The following is a 26,100-nucleotide window of genomic DNA, read 5'->3' as shown; positions in this document are numbered from 1 at the left end:
TGGGATCATTAAAATCACTGTGGTTTCCCAAAGGTAATCCGTACTGTTCTCTCTCCCATTCATTTCTGGGCTCAGCTCATTTTCCATCAGCAGATATAGCAACAACAAGAACAACAAAAAAGCATGCTGAATCTGAGAGCTGGAGGGGACCTCAGTGAGCATCTGGGCCAACCATGACCAAAGGCATCCCCATCATAACCTGCTGCTAAAGGCTCACCCAAGCCCTGCTTGAAGGCCTCCGAGGAGGGGGAGCCCCCAACTCTCCAGGCAGCTCACTCTAATAATAGCATCTATCCCCGATATAATGCTAACTAACATTTAGGTGACATTTTCAGATTTGTCAAGCACCTCATGTACATGATTTCATTAATCCTCACAAAATCTGGAAGTATTTCTCCTTCCCGAAGTCCACATGAGATACCTAAGATCAAAGCTCCATTAAAAAACGTGTAATATAGCTGTTTCATCCAATAACGACAACATTCCCATAGTGTTTGCTATGAGTCAGACCCTATGCTAAGTGCTTTACAATTAGGGTCTCGTTTGATTTTTATAACAACACTGGAAGGTAGCTTCTATCATTAAGTCCATTTTACAGATGAAGAAACTAAGGAAAACAGAAGTTGGGTGACTTCCATAAAATCACACTAGTGAGTGCTTTAAAGTCCAATTTGAACTCAGAGGTTTCCTAAGTCTAGATCTAATGCTCTGTGCATTATGGCACCCATGAGGTGCCCATGAGTATATTATTTTTCCTTCACATACCCAAAGACATTTCATATCAAGTCCCAAACTGGCCACCTGTGTTTCCATCCAATGGAAGAGGAGAAATCCTTATATGTTTTCCACTGGGAGACTTATCTGAAGACCTGTAACTATAAGGGGGACACACAGGGCTTCTCAAGAGGAGCTCATTTTACCTGGGCCATGTGGGCAAGGACCATGGAAGAAAGTGCCCTAATTCTGACCAGGTGACTGACTGCCCAAACATGTAGCTTGAGTACTTTGGGGGAGCTCAGTCAGTTCCCTTCCACCTCTGGTAACTGCTTCCATATTCATGGGCTTTGGGTTCTCAACTATTGCTGTTTCTTGGAGGTTTTCTTTAATAATGAATGAGATCTCAAGAGAACTGCCAGGAACATCATTGAGTTGTTTCTAGAAGCCCATTCCAGCCCTCCATCATGGAGGTCAAGGACATTGGCTGAATTGAATCATACTCTATTCCAACTGGGTTTTGGAGTCAGCAGCTCCATTCAGGGTTCCATTTGCAAGTTTTATTGCTTTTTTGAATTCTTTAGTCTTGTCTTCTGAATTTGTCCAACTTCATGAATTTTTAGAAAAAGGCATCCTCCAAACCTCACCCCAATTTTCCCCCATCCTTCATCCAATCCCTCTCCATATAAGATCATGTTTGTTCTTCAGATAATCACAGAATCTGAGAGATGAAAATATCACAAGCTCCATTTAGGCCAACACAAAGGGGATAGATCACTCACTAGAATGTCTGTGCCAAGTGGACCTCCGGCTTCTGCTTGGAGATGTCCAATGAAGATGAGCCATCTCCTGATGTGGCTCATAAGGACTTGGGGCAGCTCTCATGGTTCAGAACTTTTTTCTTGAAACCTGGCCTCAAATGACCTCTCTTGTCTGGTTCTTCAATCCTGGTCATGTTCTCTGGGACTGAATAGAACAGGCTGATCCCTCTGTCACATGACAGCCCTTTGGTTATGAATATCAGTTTGATCTAGAATATAATGAAACTTGGGATATTACAAAGCACTTTAACTTAATGGAGAATTTTAAATTTTTTATATTAACTCATTAGTCCTTCCAAAATCACATTGATTTAAGTAGAATTATTTACATTACTTAGGTGTAACAAGCACCTTATGTATATGATTTCATTAATCCTCACAAAATCTGGAAGCATTTCTCCTTCCTGAAGTCCTATATGGGTTACTTAAAATCACAGCTCCATTTGAAAAATGAGTAATGTAGCTGTTTGTTTCATGCAATAACAACAATGATAACATTCTATTCTGTGTCTATTCTGTGCCTTTCATATTAACCTGCTCAGAGTACAAAAAATGCAAAAGACCGGCCAGGCTGTTAAGGAGCTCTAGATCTAATGGGCCTACTGTGCTCCAGGCACTGAGAACCTAAAGATGAAAATAACCTCAAGGACTTATTCTCTAAAAGGGGGAAATAACCAGAGTAAATATAATTCATACAAAAAATTCAAACTGTTTCTAGTCAGGAACAATGTCCCAGAAAGGTTTCATGTAGAAAGGGTTCCCTGAGCTGAGCCTTTGAGGAAACTAGAGAAGCAGAGAGGAGGAAGTGCAAGACAAAGATGGAAAAGCAGGCCCTCTTGGAGATCTGTAACCCCAGAATCAGCACCCACCCACCAGATTCTCAACCTTGAAGTATGGAACTCCACCTTTGCTTAAATGTCATAAAAGACTTTAGGGGTTGGAACCTTCTTGAAGGCAAAGACTGGGCCATCCTTGGCTTTGTATCCCTAGCACCTAGCAGCACAGAGTAGGTGCCTGATACAGTTACTTCAGCCCTAAATGTATAATTCTATGATTCTAACTGTGCAACCCTTTATAAATCAGTAGAACCTCAAGTCTCAATTTCCTCATCTGTAAAATTGGGATATTAATGCTACATTAACCACAGAATTGTTATGGAAAAGGGAGGAAACATAAAGTGCTATCTGAATATTACTAATTTTCCAAAATTATTATGAAGGCCCCTTTCCCAGGGGTCACTATCAATTCTATTGTCCTTTTAAAATTTCAATCAACTCACTTTCCATCCAGAACTCTCCCGCTTCCCTTTTCCACCATCTGTGGGAATACTTGACTCCATTTCAAAACTGCCCCAGGTGTGCAGAAGTGTCCTGACTGTTCCTAAAAATGGCAAATTGCAATCCTTTTCACCTGAAGGCATGAACTCCTCTGTACTTTTAAAACTTTCATGATTTTACTCTGATCTTTATAGCTTCTCTATACATGACTTCCCTTCCTAAACACTGTGTCTCGGTCAAATTGGTAGTCTTGCTCTTTCTCAATATGATATTCCATCTCTCATCTTTGCACCTTTGCACTTAGCTGGTCCCTATACCAGGACTGCCATTCTACCTCACCTTGGCCCTTAGAATCCAGAGTTTCCTTCAAAACCTAGCTCTGGGAACATCTTGTACTTGAAATCTTTCCTGATCTACCTTCCCAGCTTCTAGGATTGACTCCTTACCCCAATAATTGCCTTTTATTTCTTTTGTATATTCTTATTTATGCACATATTGCTGCTCTAATAGGATGGAAGCTCCTGGAGAACAGGGACTGCTTTTTGTTTCTTTTTATATCCCTAGCACTTAGCACAGTGTCTTAAAAAATACTTTGATTGATTGATTGATATCATATCCCCCATTTGAATATAAACTCAGAATTTACATTCTGGTTTTGTATTTTTATTTCCAGCAATTAGCCAGTGCCTGACACATAGGAGACACTTAATGACATTAATCCATTGGATGAGAAGTGGTTCCCAGGACCCTCTCTGGTAAATTGGGTGCTGGAGATTTCAGGGCTATTTGGGAAACCAGGGAACACCTGGTTATCTAAGGAGCTGCTCAGAGACCAAGTTTTTCACAAAAGGAAACTGAAGCTGGGGCTGGGGCTGGGGTTCATTTGCCCAAAGTCCTGCAGTCAATGATGGCAGACATTTCTAGTCATGGCATCCTAGGTCTGGAATGGGAAGGGATATCAGAGGCCATCGTGTTCAGCCCCTTCCTTTTACAGAAGAGCAAACTGGGTACCCAATGAAGCGTCATTGGGTGAGGTTTGAATGGAGGGCCTCTGGCTCTGCCCACTGAGCCACATTGTCAGGATATGACCGGAGAAGAGGGTTCCTTGAAGCTCCTGTCCTCTGAGCTGGCAAGGAGGTGAGAGAGTGCAGGAAGGTCATCCACTCTTAGACAGGCAATGGAACTGTCCCCCTGGAGGACTCTAAATTCCAGTTGTCACTGGTGCCTCTGCCTTTCCCCAAGAGGGCTGTTTTCCAGAAGAGATTGATGTTGTATGAAGGGTGCCATTTGGGAGGCCTTCAAGGGAGGGATTCTCAGCTGCCTTGTGATGGGGAAGATGATTCTGTGGGAGTGGTAGCCTTGAGCCACGTAATGGATGACTCAGCTCACCCAAGAGACTTGACTGACTCATGGGACTTGGAGGAAAGCTTGGCCAATTTGGACCGAATTGACCCTTATCATGTCTCCTCTCCCTGTTCCTTCTGGGGGTGGTAAACACAAATGCTAAAATATCCATGACTATCTGGACTTTGAAAGAGCACTCAGGTTCATATGAAAGCCTGCATGCATGAGAAGCACTCATCCCAATAACCAAGCTTCCATCAAGGGCCTGCCAGGTGACAGGCACTGTACCAATCACTGGGGATGCCTACAGACCCCCTGAGGCACCTGGGACACACTCCAAGTCCTTCCATGTTTCCCCTGGTGTCAAGTCCATTTTTGGAATTCAAAATCAATTCTTATGAGTGAAGAAACCAGTCCCACTTAGTCCCTCTGATGATTTATGGAACAGCAGAAGGACAAGCACCCTCCTCAAGGAGCTTACACTCCTTGCTTCACTATGAAGATGAATAAGACTGACTGTGGTCTGGCTTTCAGGAGGCAGATCCAGAGGCATTGCCCTTCATCAATATGGCAGCCTCCATCTTGACCATCCAAGATATGGCAATTCATCAATATGGCAGCCTCCCATCCTGACCATCCTAAACTTTAGCCCTTTATCAATATGGCAGCCGCCCATCCTGACCATCTTAAACTTTAGCCCTTCATCAATATGGTAGCCTCACATTCTGACCATCCTAAACTTTAGCCCTTCATCAATATGGCAGCCTCCTATCCTGACCATCCCAAGCTTTAGCCTTTCTTCAATATGGCAGCCTCTCCTCTTGACCATCCAACCTTTAGCCCTTCATCAATATGGAAGCCTTCTATCCTGACTATCCAAGCTTTATCTCTTCATCCATGTGGCAGCCTCCCATCCTGACTGTCCTAAACTTTAGCCCTTCATCAATATGACAGCCTCCCATCTTGACCATCCTAAACTTTAGCCCTTCATCAATATGGTGGCCTCCTATCTTGACCGTTCTAAGTTTTTGACGAGCTATTCCTTATAATAATTATAATTCCTTATAATAGTGGGACTTTGGGGTTTCATGGTAGGTTTCAACTTGCTTCAGTGAGAGGTAGGCTTTTCCAGCTGAGCCAAATTCACAAATCCAAGTGACAATAAGAGCAGAGCTCACACCCAGTAACCCAGAGGCCAGATTGTGTCCAGTGTGATCAGAAATCTCTCAACACTCCCAGGGACAGAAGTCGGGGAATGTGATTCTTGAAGCCTCTCCCATCATCACTCTCTTTGAAATTGAGGGCAACATTATGTGGCCATTTTAAAGGCTGAGAGCTTCACTTTGTTATAATCATGCTAACATTTCATAGTCAAAGAGTGACACTTCATGGCTCATCTAGGTTGTGGGTGAGCTACATCTCTGTAGTCGTGTCTGATTCTTTGTGACCACATTTAGGGTTTTCTTACCAAGGATGATGGAGTGGTTGGCCATTTCCTTATCCAGCTCATTTGACAGATGAAGAAACTAAGGCAATCAGGTTAAGTGACTTGCCCAAGGTCTCAGAGCTGGGAAGTGTCTGAGGCTGGATTTGAACTCAGGAAGATGAGTGCTCTCATGCTGCTGAGATGGCTAGGATTTGTAAACATATTATACTACCAAGGAAAGACCTAGATCAAATGGAGAGACTGCTGTTGTGTTGTCAGAAGCCATCTCATGTCATCCATCCTAGTCTCCAGTGTCTCTTTCTAGATCCAACCCATTATTCATCTGCAGTCCTTGTCTCATCAGACATACCGAGGATCAACTTCCCCAGCAAGGCATCCAGCTACCTTGTAATCTGAGCAGTGGACTTTTTGCCCATTTCATCTTGCTATTGAGGATGGTTGGATCAATCTTTACATTAATGTAGTTTTCTCTAAGGAGGCTCAAAAAGCCACAGAGGTATTCTGCTGATGGTAGTCAAGACAGAAGGGGCTAATGAAGTTAGTCATTATTAGCGTTAAGTACAGGCTTGGCTCTTCAATAGTATAATGGAAACCTGGCAATCAGGGTTAGTACCCATGATGAGGTGAAAGTTAGCCCATCCTGATGGGCATGGGGATTGGGAAGCAGTGAACATAACAGCCTCTTAAGACTCACATGAACTGATGCCTAGTGAAATGAGCAGAACCAGGAAATCCTGGTAACGGCAACAACAAGATTATACAATGATCAATTCTGACGGATGTGGCTCTTCTCAACAATGAGCTGATTCAGACTAGTTCCAATGATCTTGTGATGAAAAGAACCATCTGCCCCCAGAGAGAGAACTGTGGGGACTGACTATGGATCACAACATAACATTCTCACTCTTTTGTTGCTCATTTGCATTTTGTTTTCTTACTCATTTTATTTCTTTTTTTATCTGATTTTTCTCATGTAGCAAGATAATTGTATAACTATGTTTACATAGATTGGATTTAACATATATTTTAACATGTTTAACATACATTAACATATGGTTTACTTGCCATCTAGGGGAAAGGGTGGGGGAAAAGAGGGGAAAATTTGGAGCCTTAGGTTTTGCAAGGGTCAGTGTTGAATAATTCTCCCTCCATATGTTTTGAAAATAAAAAGGTTTAATAAAAATGGAAGGAAATAAAGAAAATAGTCTCTTAAATCTTGGAGCAGGAGAGGACCTGAGAGCTCATTGGTTCTAGTGTCCCCATCTTACAGATTTGATGTATATGTGCATGCATGTGTGTGCACGTGAGTGTGTTAAGACTGGCTTGGTTCTGTCACCAGAATAGAGGGGGCTACCAGGTGTTGCTATTGTTTTTAGCCATAGCACTTTATGAAATGAGGCTTAAAACACAGATGGTTCCCAGTTCTGTATGGCTTTTTCCCATTTCTGTTTTAATCAATAAGCACGCATTTTAAAGACTTACAATTGGCCAGATACTGTGCTAAGGATAGGATAGTAGGGATGAAAATACAAAGAATGAAACAGTGGGTATTTGTAAAAAAAGACAAACAAATCTTTAGATTGTCAATCAGTATAAATTAAATGCTGATCTCTGTAAATCTCCCTGTTGGTCTCTATGGACCATCCTATGAATTGAACAATTTGCCAGATACTGTGCTAAGAATAGGAATAACAGGGATAAAAATACAAAGAAGGAGACATTGGGGATTGGTGGAAAAGTATAAACAAGTCTTTAAATTGTCGATTAGTATAAATTAAATACTGATCTCTGTAGATCTCCCTGTTGCTCTCTATGGACCATCCCAGGAATTGACCCACTACAGGAAAGGATTGACCCACATCTCTGGTTATTATAGAAGCTTTGAGTAATTGGAGGGTGGAAACCTGGAAGAAATAGGAGATGTTTTCTCTGAGGTCCCTAGATCCTGGAATAATGGAAGTAGGAGATGATTAAACTGCTACTTGATAATAGGAAACCTTCCTAGCAATGAGAGTTATACCATTGTGGGATGGGCTGCCTGGACAAATGGTGGGCTCTCTCTGTGTGGAGATCCGCAAGCAGAGACTGGATAATCGTACATCAGTATTACACATAATAAGGATTTCTTTAACAGATGGATACGCTATTGAGCTCCCTTCCAACTCTCATAGTCTTTGATTCTAGGGGATTCTTTTAAAAATGGAAAATTTCAAAATATGACAGTAAAATGAAAGAATTCATAACAAGCTTTCCTTAGAAGAAGAGGAAAGGAGTTGATTTTGCTAGGTATCCCAGGGAAGCAAGAAGCATCCATTAGCAGGACACTTGGCCTCTCCCCAGATAAAGTTTCAGTAAATAGAGATGCAGAGGCTACTTGGAAATTAATTGAATTTCTATGCTTCCTCCCACCAATCTCATCAGAGAGGATAAAGACGTCACTCATTCTGGGGAGATGTGAGGAAGAGATTTCCAATTAAATCAGCAAGGACTTTGATGAAACCTAATGGAGGGGCTGATAGGAGAGTCCAAGTCTTGCCTGAAATACACACTGTGTGACCCTGGCTGGGTCACTTAATCCCTCAGACCTCCAGGCATCTCTCTAAGATTGAAATTGCCCATCAAAGAAGGGAACTTCCACACTAGAAATTACCCATATCAATGAATCCGTACAATGAGGCCTACAGATCCTCCCAACCCCACTCTCTCCAATATACCTTAATTAGGAGTGACTTGAATATGAAAGTAGCCACAGAAGAGGCCAATGGGACTCTCTGTCTCAGGCCTCAGTTTCCCTAGATGTTAAAAGAAGTAATTAGGCCACAAAATTGTGTGAGATGTTTCTAGACCAAGATAAAAAAAAAATTCCAAAGTTGACTTCCTTTTCTTTGTTCTAAAGTAGCAACTTCTCTAGAATATTGACTCATTGCACTCCAACCAGGTCTTTTTAATTTTATAATTAGTTTTTAAGAAAAAAAGGAAAAGGAAATCTATATAGCTATCCAGGATAGCCCACCGAGTCTTGGTTTGATTGTCTGTTCCATTAGTGAACTACAAGACGTGCCCAGCTATGACACTCACTGACTGGAAGCCCTCCATGCCCTTTAAAACAGTCATAATTAGAAAGCGGAGAGATAAAGGACTGTTCTTTCTGGCAGCCTAGAGGCAGGACCCTGGCGGCTAGGTGGAAAATCCTTTGATTTCAAAGACAATTCAAAGATAACCTTTTGTAGGCAAGGAGAGCCCAAAGGAGCCCATAAGGGTTATGATGTGCCCATGGGCACACAACTAGTTAACGGTAGAAGATAACAGTGATACGATGTTTGGTTGGCTGTGTCACAGAAATATCACTAGATTCCAGGTGAAAAGACGGTGGTTCTGGTTTCAAATGTACGCCCCTCTCCTGGTCTTTGGATTCTCCATCAATAAAATGAAGAGATTGAGCTGGATGCTTCAAAAATCCTTTCTAAGGACTTTCCAGACTAGCTTTTCTTTCGGTGTCTCTAGTCAAACACAACGCTTGGACCACAGAAAGCATTTAATAAATTATTTTCTATCCCTCCCTCCATCCATCCATCCATCCACTGTTGAACTTACTAGGCTTGGATGATTGCCTCCTAAGTCCTTCTCTGGATGAATATTTGAATTTGGAAGGATGTGCCAGGCTCAGGTTCCCCTGGAATAGTATTTGGGAAGCCAGGTCCTGCTGAGTTATTGAAAAAAGACTTTAGTGGGAGATAGTTTATGGGAGGAAAACTAGAGGCAATACAAGGTGCTAGAACTGTAGCTAGAGGAGAACTCAATGGTCACTTCCTCTAAACTTCTCATTTTGTAAATGAAAACATTGGGGCCCAGGAAGGGACAGTCACTTCTCTGAGATCATACAATAGATGACAAAAGCTTGACTTGAACTCAAGATCTAAGACTCCAAATCTTGTACCTTTGCCAACATACCAAGCTGCCTCTGTGTACATACCTAATTTTGTTTTGTTTTGTTTTTCATGAATATCTGATCAGAAGATCCCAACCCAATACAGCAAGGAGGAGCTATTTTTTAACAGAAAAGGTTTCTGAAAATCAAGCTAATTTAAATATTTTACTACCCAAAAGTTGTTTGTGATAGTAATCTCAAAGAACGTAGTTGAACAAATGGTGACATTTCCTGCCACTGCTAATGAGTGGGGCTCAGTATGGGATCTGCAAGCTGTGGTTACTCCTTCCAAAAAACTTTTGTGTCTCCTCCCCCACCTGGGTCCCTCACTTCTAAACCTTCTTCTTTCTCCCTGAACATTCCCAGTTAATACAATATGGAGGACAAAGGGAGCTGTGGACAAAGGGAGTAAAACCGAAGATTTTGATGTCATTTCCCAAGCCTCCCTCTCCTCTAAGGACTCTGAGATCCAACACCAGCTCTCCCCTTGGCAGATAAAGCCTTTCTCAGTCTACCTTCTGACTTACTTCTCCCATTTCTTACTCTATGCTGCAATTGATGCGTTTTCTTATTGTTCCCTTGTAAGGGGGCTCTCCGTCTTTTCACTGGTCAGCTGACCCCTTGTCCAAAGCATCCTTCCTCCTCCTGTTCTCTCTCTCTCTCTCACTTGCAATCTTTGTCTTTCTCCAATACACAGTTCAGGTACCCCTTCTCCATGAACCCAAAATCTCTTTAGTCTCTCCTGCTCTCAGTAGTGCCCTGAGATTGGGGGGATAGCCTTCTTTAAATCACCTGAAAACCCAAACAGATTCATGGAGTGAGCCAGGCCTGGCTCTTCCCACTAACAACTTTTGAAATGGCTTGAAGAGCACTTCAGGTTTCTTTCCTTGGAAAATATTTACAGCAAACATCCATTCAGTACTGGGTACCATAGTAGACCCTGGGGATGGCCTTTGTCTACAAGCAACTTACATCCTATTGGAAGAAAAGATTTTTATGTGTATTTATACACACACACACACACACACACACACACACACACACACACACACACACACCCTGTCCATCTTATCCCAATAAAATGTAAATTTCTCCTAGGTAAAGGCTGTTTAACATATATATACATACATATATATATAAAACACACACACACACACACACACACACACACACACATATATATATATTCCCAGTGCTAGCATGTTTTCTGATTTCTGGTACATAGTAGGAACTTAATAAATGTGTGTTTGTTGTTTGAACAAACTATCTAAATTTAACCATGCTTGTTCCTCAAGCCTATAAGTCTAGGGAATGTATTGCACCTGGAAAAAGGAATATGCTAAGGGGATTGTTGATCTGTATTTTTTCTTATTTTTACATAGGATTGAAAAAACGTACAAGGAAGGCCTTTGGAATACGGAAGAAAGAAAAGGACACTGATTCCACGTATGTACCTCAGAAGGGCTGTTGGAAATGTTGGTCTCCCCTTAGAGTCCCATCTCCATAGGCAGTTGTGTGTCATGACTTCTTTGAGAAGCTGCACCCCTGCCAGGTTTTCTAGGACTGACATCCTGTTAAGAGTAGCCTCCATCTAGTCTTAGTTCTAGTGAGGGATGGCCATTTTCTGGTTCTCCTACCAAACTGACAAATGGTTGGATTATTCATGATCCCATGATGCTCAGGAGAGGCAATGTGGAGGCAGGGAGGGACATCTGGCTTCAGATTCAGAAGCTGTCCTGAATTCAAGACCCATTTTTGATCCCTACTCTCTCCATAACTGCAGTCAGGAGGTTGTTGATGCAAGCTGTTTTGCTTATGTACCTTGGGGGAGGGAGATTCCCCACTGGGAGTTCCCTGGATAGGCAAAATCATAGGTACAAACCAAAGAAAAAATTCCATGATACTCCCATTGTATCATCTCCCTTCCTCAAAATATGTGAATAACAACCATCCCTAGGAAGGAAGACCAACAGGTAGGATCATTACTCTGTGTGTCTTTTCAGCCTCCTGATGGAGGCTGTGGAATTGAATTCCCTGGAAGGTTTCCATAATGGAATTAGCAGTCTTGTGCCCAGTCAGTTAACACACAGCTCTAGCTGAAGCCAGAGAAATGGATTAAATGTCTTCCGTTGGTCTCCTCCAGCCCCACTTATTCCTGACTGTCTCCCACACTTGCTGTTGTTAAGAGAAACAACTAAGAATTATAACAATAACAATAAATCAGAATTAGGAAGAAGATAGGAAATGCAGATGGGGCATCTGGGTTCTACTAAAATAGATATATGCCCACTAACGTAAGAAATCAATATATACGTGCTCTGAAAAACTTACCTGGGAGCCAATGAGGGAGACCCTCAAGGACCACATTTTTAAAGGAATTTTCAATGAGTCTATGATTTAATGATTTACACTAATTACACATCTTCTTAGGACAGAGCCATAACTAAGGCTGGGTTAGTGGGGCTTTGTCCCAGGGTACCAACATCTGAGGAGCAACTTCCTGTCTCTCACTGACCTGCAGTACAATGTCTCTCCATTTTGGAACCCTTCTACCAATCTCTACCAATGATGCTAGCTTCTCTTGCATGGTTGCTGCCCCTGATCTCTACTCTTTCTAGCCCAGCACCCCTAGAATCCTGTAATCTTTGCACCCCTTCCTCAAGATTCTGCCATCCCTTACTACTTTCCCAACTTTTCTGCAAACTCCAACTCCTCCTAAAACTTGGGGTTCAAAGGCAATTCACCATGATGAAGGGGTGCTCTCTCTGACTCCCTGTTTGCTGTTCTGCTCTGGATCCATCTTAGAGTGGCACCTAGTCAGTGGTTCTGAAAGGAGATCCAGGGGGGAAAACAGAACTTATTTTTGTCATAGGTAGAAATAAAGCGAAATTAGTAAGAGTAGCCAAGATAATAATAATAATAACGACAATACTAATGATAGATAGCATTTAGATAGCACATAAAGGTTTCCAAAGCATTTTACATATACTTTTTCCTTTGATTCTCAATTCTGGGAAATGAAGGTTATTATTATCCTCATTTTACAGTTAAGAAAACTGAGGCAGACAGAGGTCACAACTAATAAGGGTCTTAAAACCAAACTAGAACTCAGGGCCTCTTGACTTCAAGCCTAGTGCTCTATCCACTGTGCTACCAGCCACCCCTAACAACCTTCATTGACTCCCCATTGCCCAAAGGGAATCCAAACTCACTAGTCTGGCTTTCAAGATTGCCGTCCTTATCTCCAAGTTGTAATAGCTATGTAATTTAATATATTATTATTAATATTTAATATATTGATATTAAAATCAATTTAATATATGATTAGCAGATTTATACGACTGTATGTGACGTGTAACTCAGCTAGACTGATCGATTGGCCACACTTCGGATGTGTCCAATATTTTGCCATTATCATCTTCACTATTTCTCCCATTTCCAAAATGCCAGAGAGTATATGAGTCACTTTTCTCAACAATTCCGTAACTCTGTGAAGAAACTCTGTTTCCTTAACAACTCTGACAATATAGACATTATTAGCTCCATTTTATAGATGAGAAAACAAAGGCTAGGTCACACAATCCTGGAGGTAGAATCCCCAACCCAGGCCATTAAGAGGAAGCAACTAGGCTTAAGGAAAAGAAAAAAAGAAAAAAAAAGAAAGAAAAAGAGTAGAGAATGTCAGGTCGGCGGCCAGGGTTCAAATCCCAGTCCTGCCACTTGTGCGATCTATGTGACTTCCCTTCCCTGGACCTCAGTTTCCCCGTCTGTAAAATGAGGACCTTTGAGGTCTATTTTAGCTTTAAGTTTTGGACTTCTTTTGATCACTCGACAATGTGTGATCACTAGGATCTGGACGAAGAAGAGTATGCTGCAGGTTTACCATTGTTCCCTCCCTCCCTCCGCCCACAACCAGATTATACTTTATACTTTGGTACAAATTGGTTCTATTTTAACATGAACAACAGTGATTACTCCTAAACCAAGGCTGGATGGCTGTCCTCATCTGACAAAGGAGGAGATCTGTGCTCTGAGTAAAGACTGGACCAAGTTAGGTCCCAGCATGTACCCATTTCCTAGTATTTGAAAGTTGGTGACATGGAAGAAAGAACAGCGTTATTCTCTAAGGGGCCAGAACGAGGAACTACATTTCAGAGAGACATATTTGGGACTGATGTCAGCAAAGACTTTATAGCTGAGAGATATATCCCAAAGTAAATGGGGCTGCCTTGTCAAAGGAGAGGCCTCAGATCATGGGACAAGTGTCTCACCGTGACGATTCACTTCTGGGCACAAGTTGACCAGATTCCAAGTCTTTTTGGCCATCCCATTACGACCTGGGATGCTTTTACTCTCGATATCCATTGACCTCTCAGATTATGACGATGGGACCCCTCTTGCCTAATTTCTATTTCAGAAGACCCTAGGCTCTTAGCAGCATTGAGCTAGAATGGAGAAGAGACCTTAGAGCAGTGGGCCTCAAACTTTTTAAATAGGGGGCCAGTTCCCTGTCCCTCAGACTGTTGGGGGCTGGACTATAGTAAAAACAAAAACTCACACTCTGCCTCCGCCCCTCAGCCCATTTGCCATAACACAGCGGGCCGCATAAATGTACTCAACAGGCTGCATCTGGCCCGTGGGCCTAGTTTGAGAACCCCTGCCTTAGAGGATACCATCTTGTCCCATCTCTTTTTATGGAGGAGGGAAATGAGTCCCCTCCAGCTTAAATGGCTTGCGTGGGATCACACAAATACCTCATTCCGAGAACACATGTAAACATCTCAGGAGACAGTCTAAGAGACAAGACAATGATCCCTCCCTCATTTATCCCAAGTTCCTGCCTACTGGTGGGAGGTTCCATTGTTCTCCTTACAAGCGGGACCCAAGAGCCTAGAGCTTTCCGAAGCCCGGTTACATCCATCAAAGCCATTGTGCTTTGTAGAGATGGAGTGTGCGGCGTGGGTCATTGCCACTGCTGATTCATATTGTCTTCAGGGCTGTGGTGATGGTGACTGGGTTGCTAAGCAACACTCTGGAGGACCAGCACATGGAAGCTAACTGAGGAGGAATGGCTTGTTAACACCTGGGCCCCCTGGTCTGGTCACCTTTCTGACTGCTGAGTGAGGGAGTGGGAAGGATGAGAAATAAATGGGAGATAGTGGGCAACGAGCCAGGTTGGACTTGTATAGGCTGAGAAGAAATGGTAACTTCTTAACAGCAGAAGAAAGTGAATATTTCAAAATAGAAGATGAATAAGTACGGTGGCAGAGATTTAGTTAGAAAAGAGAGACCACGCGACCCGATATGGATGTTCAAAGCCAGCCAACCAGGCTGGCTCTAATACACATTATTCTAATATAAGTCATATCCTCTACCATCCAAACTGACACATAATTCTCCATCTTTACTCTCCATGCCTTTGCAAAGGCCCTCCTTTATGCCCAGAACTCATTCCATCTCCTCCTCTGCCTCCTAGAATTCCCGTTTGCCTTTGAAAAATAAAGATTAAAAAAAAGTTTCTGTCCTCAAGGAAGTCAAGTATATGAGCACATAGCACATGAGCAAAGCCAATATGGCAGCTAGGTAGAGCAGTGGATAGCTCTACAACCACATGCTACGTGAAGCCTTCCTTGATTCCCCTAGCTGCTAGCTCCTCTCCAGCAAAATTATTTTGTATGATTATGAATATGTAATGGGGGCCTAGGCTTTACAGCATTTGTCACACGCCTGCCTGGTATCAAGCATTCAGGGGCTTAAATAAACCCCCTGATTGGCCAACTGTGGCCAGTCATCAAAGAGTATTGGCCAATCCCCTCATTATATAAATAGATAGATAGATAGATAGATAGATAGATAGATAGATAGATAGAGATAGATAGACAGACAGACAGGCAGACAGACAGACAGACAGACAGATAGATAGATAGATAGATAGACAGATAGACAGACAGGCAGACAGACAGACAGGCAGATAGATAGATAGATAGATAGATAGATAGATAGATAGATAGACAGATAGACAGATAGACAGACAGGCAGACAGACAGACAGATAGATATAGATATAGATAGATAGATAGATAGATAGATTTGTTACATGTTGTCTCTTTCAATAGAATGGAAACTTCTTGAATGCATGAACTTTATTGTTTGCCTTTGTATACTCTCTGTATACTCAGTACCCAACCCGTTGTCTGACATAGATTTATAAGCATTTGATGCTTGATTATTATGTACCACATTCTAAAGATACAAAGACAGAATGATAAATAGTCTGTGTCCTCAAGGAGCTTATTTTTAGTTTGGGCAAAATAATGTGCACAGAAAAGTCTATAGAATGCCATTATAAAGTAATTTGGGATAGGGAGAGTGTTTTAATGACTGAGAGAGGACAAAAAAAGATATCCCAATGTAGGAGATAGTAGTTGATTTAAATTTTGAAGGAAACTAGGAGATTTAAAGCAAGAAAGTACATTTAGACACGATTGATAGCCTAGGCAAAGGCCTAGAGGTGGGAGACTAACACATGCTAAGAATATACTAAAAGGAAAATCAGTGGCTGTGAGAGTTGAGAAGTAGACATAGGGCTTGGATCCAAGAGCAGAGGCAGCATGTAGAATATGGAGCTTAAGGCCAGACCTCTCTCCAGCTTGCTGTGAGTGACTTTGGGCCAGTCCCTCTGCCAGGTCCCTTCTGATTCTGACATTCAATGATTTAACAATCATTTTGTTCCTCCCATCCTACCCAAGATCAGGTTCAGTTTCAGGATTATAGACTTTACAATAAAGGAAAGCGCTTAAAATCTTTCGCATAGTCATAAAAGATAGAGACAGACACATACAGAAAGAGAGACAGGAAGAAAGAAAAAATAAGGGTGAGGGAGAGAAGGAGAGGGAGAGAAGAGAGACATACAGAGAGAGGGACAGAATACTTAGAAAATTGGGCGGCTTCTCTCTTCCTCTCTTTTCCTCAAACCCACAGCCGTGCTCTCTGTGCACCATCAAGATCACCATTTCTTGAATCCTTCCTCTGCTTCTTCCACTCCAGGACTCATCTCTGCTCACTCTAGTGTGACATTGAATTACATAAATTCCCAAGAAGTGGAAAGATTTGTGTTCCTCCCCGGGAAAAGGCATGCGAGGTCAGCTCCTCTCACTTTGGGTTCATCAAAAGGGGATTGAAATAGGATGAAAATGGAGGGTCCCTCTTCCTGATCCCAGTCCCATTGTCACGGCATTTTCACCAGGAGCACAAATCTTGCACCTTCTTGAGGATTTAATGTTTCATGATACCACATGAATTTCAGTTCCAGAAGGACTGTGTTACTGGCCAAGACACTTCCTCTCTTCTATTTTCTTTCTCTTTTTTTGGCTACTTTTCATCCCCTAGAGTTATGGAATAAAATATCATAAAGTAAAGATGCTCATCCCTAGTTAAAAGTAAGTGAGAAAATATTAGAAAGCTGGAGGCTATGCAAGTGATACAAAAAAAACCTTCTAGTTCATCCTTCTCCTCACATTGATGAGGAAACAGGCCCAGAGACTTCAGCCTACCTTTGCAGTCTGCTTACCTACTGTTCCTTTTTGTGTACTTTGCACTGCATCCAAACGGCCTCCTCTGTAAATTTCATCAGATTTCCCACCTCTCTGCCTTTGCCAGGCTGTGTCTTCCCTCTCACTTCCCTGTGAGGTACACTGCCAGGGTTTCTTCCTCTTGGAAGATGGTCTTTGTATGGTAGCAGTCTCCTAATCATTCTATAGCCCCAAGTCTCCCCACTTTCCCATCCATCCTCCAAACAGCTCCTGATGGTTTTCCTAAGGCACATCTGACCATGTTATCCCATTATCACCAAATTCCAGTGGCTCCCTATTATTTCTAGGATGAACTACAAACTCTTTGGCATTTAAATCCTTCCTCAACCTGGCTTCTACCCAGTCTTCTAGCATTATCACACATCATTTACATTCACACTCTTTATAGTCCGGCCAACTGACATCCTTGGTATTCCTCATACCCAATCCAAATCCCATCTCCATGCCTTCGTATGTCTTCTGTGCCTAGAATGCACTCACTCCCTCTTTGACTTTGCTTCTTAAATTGTTTTTCAAAGCCCAGTTCAAGTGCCAGAATGAAACCCTTCTGTATCATCTGCTAAAGTGGATCATATCTATTCCTTCAAAATTATATTTATTGGGGCAGTTAGGTGGCATAGTGGGTAGAGAACAACCCTGAAGTAGGGAGGACTTGAGTTCAAATCTGATCTCAGACACTTAATACTTCCTAGCTGTGGGACCCTGGACAAGTCACTTAACCCCAATTGCATCAGGAAAAAAAAAAGTTATATTTATTTTGCACGTACATTTATCAGTCAATCTATCAAGTCAGCATTTATTGAGCTGTCCTAGGTGCTAGAAATACAAAGGCCAAAACAACAATGGCCCCTGCCTTCAAGGAGCTTCCTTCCCAAAGGGAAGACAACATGTATGTAAATGCATGTATGCAAAAGACATAATAGATATAAGTATGCCCAGGAGCATGTAAAGCTTACATGATACAACCCCGTAAAGGAAGATACCAGCAACCTGGAGGTTCATGTAGAATAGGAAATTTGGGTTAAGCCTGGCAAGAGAGCGGCAGGAGAAGGTAAAGGGTGAAAACATTCCGGACCTGGGGAAGAGTAAGCACAAAGGCTCAAAGGTGGGAAATAAATTTTCACGCTGAAGGAGCAGAAAGTGGGTCAGAATGATACATAGAATCAAATCATTTTATATTTGAGAAAACTGAGGCAGACAGGGTACCACAGCTAGTAAGTGGCTGAGGCTGCATTTGAACTCAGATCTTCCTGCCTCCACTCTATTACTTAATTCTCCCAAGGCCATAAACCTGAGTGACCAAATGATTCCTAGACAAAATATCGGGAAGTCTATATTGTTGTCCCTTATGGGCATAATCTCATCCATGGAATGGATGGTTTCACTCTGACCAGAAATGTCTAGAAAGCATCTTGCACATTATTCCCTTCTAAAAAGGGAGCCAGGAACTGAGTTGAGAAGTTTATATTTTTTAGTAAAAACCACTGGAATTTATAGAGTAGGAGAGAGAAATGGTCCCGCCATGTCTGAAGGAAATCACATCGGTAGCTATGTGAAGAACAGACCACAGAGAATAGTCTTGAGTCAGGGACGCCAATAAAGAAGCTTTGCAGTTCACCGTCTGGGCCTTGTAGGTAGGCCATTTGGGAGAGACGTGATAGAACCCAAAATGAGATATAGTGACTCCTTGAATAGAGTAAATGGGAATAAGGATATGGATAAAATAATAATAGTTAACATTTCTATACCAAGCACTATGCTAAGCAACTTTACAATTTTTATCTCATTTAATCCTCACAACAGTCCTGGGAGAGAGATGCTATTTTACACTCATTTTACAGATGAGAAAATTGAGGCAGACAGGGCACCACACGTAGTAAGTGGTTGGGTTGCATTTGAATTCAGGTCTTCCTGACTCCAGACCCACAGCTTTCTTCACTGTACCACTCCCAAGGCCATGAATCTGAATTCCTAGACAGAATATCGGGAATTCTATGTTGTCGTCCCTTGTGAGCATAATCCTCTTCACAGAACAGATGGTTTCCCTTTCTCCCTTGGCCGTGTGTAGTTCCAGGTACCTGGTAAATGATTAGAATATGTCTTTTGATGCCTTGATTTTCAGAGGCTACATGGCTAGGCGGTAGAAGAATGTGACCTGGTAACTGGGGTTCCAAAGACTTTTTTCCCTTTGTTCTGCTTAAGGTCACCATATGTTTTACTGAAGTCTGAATGCATGGTCTAAGAGAGGATTTCTTTTTAAAACCTCATTAAAAGTATGCTTTCTTTGTTTGAAATGAGGACAGTCCCTGGGTAAGGTCGCCATATTGAATTTGCCACTTGGGAAAGGATAATTATAGCATTATTCATTTACAGGGAAAAAGGCGAGATGGAGACTATCTGTTTGCATTGCTTCATTTTAGGAAGGTTTTTAATAGCACCAGTCTGGACCAAACTGCTTTGAATTTAGAGTTAGCCTAAATAATCCTGCAGCTTCCATGCAAGACATTCAGCAAAGAGATGGCTGCAATGGAGGAATAAGAAGCCATGAGAAAAGAACATCGCTGAAGAATTGTAGCTACTGCTAAGAGCAGGGATATTTGGAATCTAAAATTGGGAGGTGGAACTGACCACAAAATACCTTGGAGTCACATGAGGGATTAGTGCAGGTTGAGGTGAGCAGTGTTGTGGGAAAGATAAGGGAGTGGGGTAGTGTGGGGAGAAGTTGGATGGGAAGATGACTACATGGTGCAGAGGATAGAGTATTAGACAACAGTTAGGAAGGCTTGAGTTTAAATAATACCCCAGGCACTTCCTGTGTGACCCCAAGAAAATTGCTTAACTTCTCTTGGCTTTGGTTTTCACATCTGTAGAAAGGGGATAATAATAGCACCTGTTATAGAATTGGGAGGATAAAATGAGATGTAACATATGGACAATGCTATATAATCATTAGCTATTACTGTGAGAGAGAGAGACAGAGACAGAGAGACAGAGAGACAGAGAGAGACAGAGAGAGAGAGAGACAGAGAGAGAGAGAGAGAGAGAGAGAGAGAGAGAGAGAGAGAGAGAGAAAGAGAGAGAGAGAGAATGAAAGAGAGAGAACAAAAAAGATTCCTCATTTGTAAAATGACAGGTTGGAACCAGTGACCTCCAGGCCCCTTTCCAGAGACACATTTCAAGTTCCTTTGGACTTCCCCTTCCCCTCTGGGCCCCATTTTCCAGTTGATGAAGGGGGTTGGGGACCAGAAGATGTCTGAGATTCCAACCAGCTCTAAATCCAAGACTCCTCTTGATGATTTCTCCTCAGTGGCCTGATGGGAGTGACAAACAAACAGAAATCCATCCAGTTTAGAAGTCTCCGTTTTATTCAATCTGCCAAAAATATTTCCTTCTTCTAATTTCTGTCACTCTCTCTTTGTTACAGAGGCTCGCCAGATAGGGATGGAATCGTAAGTATTCAGTAACTTCTCAGTAGGCCTGTGTTTGGATGTTTGCTGCATTTTTTAAAAGTATAAATCCTGTTTTCTTCTATAATGATACCTTTAAGAGATTATTAGACATTATATCTATTTTTAATATGTTAATTGCATCAATGTTCCTGGCCAAGTGAGTGTTAGGGAATATAGCCTTTATTAGCCTCACCTAAAAGCCCCAGAAGGTAGTAAGGAAGGAAACTGAGGAAGAGCATGTAGGGCCAAAGTCTGGGCAGGTCATCCAGGGGATGTTCACCATCCAATGTGAGTTCTCTCATACTGAATTCTCTAAAGACCTTAAAGTATAAGAACACTTTCTGCAAACGATGGAGGTCACAGGTGAATCTGAGAGCCCACAAGGTGGAGAGCCTAGATGTGGATCTACTTTCTAAGTTAAAATCAAAAGCAGAGCAAGGTTGTGAAATCATTTGTATCTTGATGGACAGCCTTCAAGGCTAAAATATGGCTATCCCCTGGATTTAAAAACACCTCTCAGGCCTTCCTGGCAGCCAGAATTCAGGCCAGGAAAGGCGTCTGTGGACACAGGTGTGGACTTGCTTTGAGTTGCACTTAAGTGCCTTCTTCCAAAATGAATGCAATCTAAATCAGAAGTCATTTTGAAAGGAACAGCTGTTCTGAAGTGGACCCACATCAGGCAGAATGTTCTTTGAGAGTGGGAGCTAAAATAAGCCTGAGAGTTTAAAGAAATGTTTAAAAAGTCATAAAGGCTCTTTTTCAAAAATGGTACCCGTGTGGAGGTGTTGATTACAGCTTTGGCAGGAATTTTCCCCACCACATGACATGAGATGCTTAGCCCTTTGCATTAGTGTTGGTCTTGCCATGAACTGTTAAGAAACAAAATTGCAACTACTCGACATTGGGTAACACTGTAATCAAGGCTCTATTCAGCAGGGGAAAAAAAAGACCCAGAAGACCCAACTTCTCCTCAGCCCTTGCTTCTGGCTCAGAGCCCTCTCCTTAACTCTGTTTCAGGTACTCTCTACCTCTCTCTCTCTGTGTCTTCTCCCTGTTTCTCTGTCTGGAGTTTCGCGGGTCCTCTCGCCTCCCCTGCGTTCTGTCCTTTGCAAGGCTCTGTTTCATTTCCTCTGGCTTCTTCTCCTGCTGCTTCAGGGCTGACAGCTTTCTCTTGCTTCTCCCAGCTTGGCCCTTTTTTCCTCCTATCTAAAGTACCATACTCCTTTACATTTAAGGACTGGGTGATTTGGGGGGCATATTCTTCTTTTTGAGGGACCGCTAGTTTAAACGGGGGCAGATTTCTATACAATCAAGCAATCAGTGACTAAGACTAAGACTACATCACATTAAGATCATTATTCCCTTCCAGATCCCTCATGCCCAAGAGTGATTTGTTAGAAATCAATGGACAAGCATTTATTAAGCACTTACTGTGTGCCAGGCACTGAAAATGTGAAGGAGGGTGACAACAGTCCCAGTTCTCAAGAAGCTCATATTCTAACAGGGTTTTTAAATAATAATTTAATTGTTACCTAAGAAAAGTCAGTCTGGATTCTTAATGAAGAAGGAAATTAATTCAATTTTTCCCCTTGACTATATATATAAATATATAGACTGTTTGATTATAGAGACTGTCTCATTGTTCCTTGCATATAGTAAGTGCTTAGATTTATCTGAGACCAAGAGAAGTTTGGGTTCACAAGGTTTCTCTAGAAATAAAACAAAATTCAGTTCTCCAGACAAACTTTTTGGAATGATTAGCTAGCTAAAATCACAGGACAAAACCCCCATGGGTTCTTTCTCTTCTTGCCCCCGCCCCCATCCCATATGCACTCCTCCACACCCTCACCCTTTTCCCATCACCAGCAGGCTTCAGAAGTCAGCTTTTGCAGCTGGTATTTTGTCAAAGTTGAATCAGTACCAAACCCGAGTTGTTTATTCTGAATTCGGTTGTTATCGGGGTTCGGCTGATTTAAGTTCAGGCTTCTTTCTATCAAGACGCAAGTCGTCTGAGTAGCCACATCAGTGGTTTGGTGATTTAGTCACTACATGGCTGCCTCAGAAGATGGGCGCAAGAAATCAGGGTTCAACTATCAATTCTCCAACATGAATAAAAGCCGGTGTGTTTCTGAGCTGGATCCTGTCTTAGACTAGTGATAGGTTATTTCATTAGGAAAAGTGTGATCTTAGCAATGGGGGATCCATGTCCTCTTCCTGAGCCGATGGCTTAAATGTCTCTGAAAAACGCATCCCTCAGCGCTGCACCTTTTCCTCAGCCTTCTCAAGTATAAGTAAGTGGAGCATCCAGGCAATTACTAGCCTCACGCTACAGGTTTTTGGAGCTTTTAAGAATCTACCATAATTGGCACTGTGCTCAGAGACTTTGGAAACACAGGCTCATTTCCATGGAAATTGAGGGATTCAGAAGTAGGGATTCAGAGTATACATGGCCATTTTTTCTAAGAGACGTTTCTTCCGTCTGTATGTAGAGGCAAATGGGTGCAGAGGTAGACTTATTTCTTGGTTGGGTAATCACAGTGAATCACTGTTCTGACTCAGAAAACCATCCCTACCAGATCAAGACATAAAAAGAAGCCCATTTCTGGCCCGGATGCTGGAGAAGCTCAGTCCCCAGAGAGTCCCCTTGGTGTCAGACTGCATGAATGACCGAGGGCTCTGCTTGGCTTATTGTCAACTGGCGAGTGTATCTACAGCTGTCACTACCATCTGTCTTGGTCCATTCCCTCTCCAACTCAAAGACCAAGTCTGCTTTGAATAGGACCAAATGTCCATTTTCCTAATGGTTCCTATTTTCAGCTGCCCCCAAGACTAGCCAGAGAGATATCACACCTCCCCTGGAGGGAGATCAGATCTGCCAATGGGGTTTGAATTGCTGAGTTCCCTCCTTCTAGCTGGTGGTCCATCAGCAGTCAGAAAGGAGATAGGAGTGAGGAGAAAAGGGCAGAGGGGAGTCTGCTGTGAGGCTACCAATCAGGTGCTCTTTCCCGTACCAGAGAAATGTCATGTTTGATAAAGTCGTCTCTTTTGGTGTGCCTTTGTGTCTGTTTGTCAGTTAAATGCTGGTAGATAAAGAATCAGATCCTCCCTGAAAAGTAGATGTGTTTCCTTCTCCTCCTCTTCCTCTTCCTTTTCCTCCTCCTACCTCTTCCTTTTTCTCCTTCTCCTTCTCCCTCCTTCATTTTCCCTCCTCCTCTTCCTCTTCCTCCACCCTCCCTCCCTTTTTTTCCTCCTCCTCCCTTCTCTTTCTCCTCTTCCTTTTCCTCCTCCTCCTTTTCCTTCCTCCCCCATTGCATGTCTGCTGAATAGAGCCTTGTTACGGCCCCCAGGTCCCCTTTTGGCTGCAGGGAGTCCTGCCGAGATGGGCGGGCCCTAACATTCGATCTAGCTCTTTTGTTTTTCCTTCTATACCATGTTTGCCAACTCCATGTAATTCTTAATATGTGTCTAAAAGAACAAGCAGATATTTTAACAACTTTTTTCTACGTCAAACCAATCGATTCCAGCATCCCAGCCCACATGAACCACCCTACAATAGCAAAGCAGAGTACGCACGCGAAGGAGGAAAAAAAGTATCGGTAAGGAATCAGATTTTAGTCTCAAGTTTCCAAGGGGTTGTAGAAACAGTGAGTAAAAACCTAGGCTGGGAAACTCATGAAAAAACGAATTCTATTTGATGGGAATCTTTTCTAGATGTGTCTAAACTGGCCGTTGATAAAGCAACGAAGGGTCAACTCTTAGCCTGCCCCCTGCCCATCCTGCCTACCTACCCACAAATCCCAGGACATTTTTCTAAGGGTTAAGCATAAGCATTTTGGCTCTCTGGGGTGCTCTGGATGAAGGATGATAAAAACAACTTAAATATGACACATAAAAACAAATCTTTAGTCCTATTGGAAATAATATCCTACAAAGGCAAACTAGAGTTAACGTGATTCTAAAGCAACCTTTTTTAGATTATCAGTGCATCCTGAACCTAAAGCAGCTCAGGGGTGTGGTGAAAGAGGGCTAGATTTGTCATCAGGAAGAAGTGAGATCCAGCCTCAACCACTCACTAGCTGTGCAATGCTGGGCAACTCAGTATCACTCTCTCAGACTCAGTTTCCCCATCTTCAAAATGGGGATAATAATAGCACTTCTCTCCCAAAGTAGTTGTTGTGAACATTGAGTGAGATAACATATATTTTTAAAAATTTTACAACTTGTAAAGCACCATATAAACACAAAAATAGTGAGCTTTCCCTGAATAGTGGACAAGAAAGCTATCCTCAGCAACGTTAGTTAAACTTTTGTCAGATTCCTATTCATCTCATCTGAGTAGAACCCCAGTCCAATGGGAGAAATGGTCAAATTTGGAAAGTGCTTTGAGATCCCTAGAAAAAACTGATTAATCTCTAAGCTTTCCACAGGAAGCACAGAAGACAGTTCCTGTTGGGGCTGGGTATTTTGGGAGGCCCATGTTCCTCCCAATGTTAAAATGCTAACATTTGTGTTAGATTTCCCCCTTTGGCCATTTGCAAACTCTGGGAAGAGCACTTCTTTCCCTGTGAACACAGCAGTCTTAAGAGTTTCCTACCATCCTTTCCCCAAACTTAGGTCCTTCCTTTCTCCATCTTTTATTTCCATGATCCCTTCCCATAATTCTGCAAGACCCACTTTTGAAACCAATGCACTGTGTCATTTCCTTAGTGGCTTCCTTCACCTGCAGAGCACAAAGGGAGCCAAAGCAAGAGCTTGATTTTTCTCGGGTTTTACCCTGGGAATAGGGCCCTACCCAAGCACTAGTGCTGTCCCTCGCTGGCTGGTTTTTGTTACTGCAAATTAGAGCCTTTTTATGGGAAGTCACCAGAATTATGAAAACAAGCTGTCAATTCTTCCAGCAAAGCATTCTGTGTGTGTGTGTGTGTGTGTGTGTGTGTACATGGGTGTGTAGTGAACACATGTTGCATAATTTAATTGTTTTTTTTTTGTGGCTGCTTGTTTGTGTCTCATGTTTGTTTTTAATTAGTTCTATTTTTGCCCCAAACCCTTTCCTTTTATTGGGTTTTGTTCCTCAACCTCTTTGTTGGTTTCCATGGAAACTGCAAAATGTTTCAGTTAGCCTAGACCTGATCGAATCAAGCCCTATGGCTGCTGATAAGAATCTGGGCTTGCCGGCAGAAGGGCGAATCTGCTATTGACTGTGATCCCCAAATGGGAGCCAGGTTGAGTTCGGAAAGGGGATGAGTTATCCCTGAAGCAAACTTCCCAGTGGCCCCAGGTTTCACCTTGGTTCCCCAAGAAGCACTCAGGAACTCCACGGTCGCTTCAGAGGAAGGCAGGCTGGACAGACGCAGTCTATCTCCCAGTCACTCTTGAGGGTGGAACCATGTGTCTGGCCAAAAGTTCTCCGGAGCCAGATCGGAATTTTCCAAATTTTTCCGAGGATATTTCCAAATTTTTCCGACTGAGAATATTTTACTTTATTTATATGGGATGTCTGGGATTCAGCAAATCTGGCAGATCCGGATG

General features: G+C 42.4%; 1 protein-coding gene across 5 annotated transcripts in view; it reads left to right on the top strand.

The window, feature by feature from the left end:
* The window catches only part of SGIP1 (SH3GL interacting endocytic adaptor 1), a 280,603-nt gene that overhangs the window by 134,276 nt on the left and 120,227 nt on the right, over window positions 1–26,100 (top strand). For 4 of the 5 annotated variants that reach the window (XM_074265713.1, XM_074265712.1, XM_074265710.1 and 1 more), the window contains exons 4-6: window positions 10,914–10,977; window positions 20,547–20,571; window positions 24,096–24,167. In XM_074265713.1, the coding sequence (XP_074121814.1) occupies window positions 10,914–10,977; window positions 20,547–20,571; window positions 24,096–24,167 (161 nt within the window). The remainder of the gene's footprint in view (window positions 1–10,913; window positions 10,978–20,546; window positions 20,572–24,095; window positions 24,168–26,100) is intronic. The other variant, XM_074265714.1, reaches the window with a different exon arrangement.

The sequence above is a fragment of the Sminthopsis crassicaudata genome, chromosome 4 (assembly GCF_048593235.1).
Source record: "Sminthopsis crassicaudata isolate SCR6 chromosome 4, ASM4859323v1, whole genome shotgun sequence".
Taxonomy (NCBI): Eukaryota; Metazoa; Chordata; class Mammalia; order Dasyuromorphia; family Dasyuridae; genus Sminthopsis; species Sminthopsis crassicaudata.
This window is presented reverse-complemented; position numbering and strand designations above follow the sequence as displayed.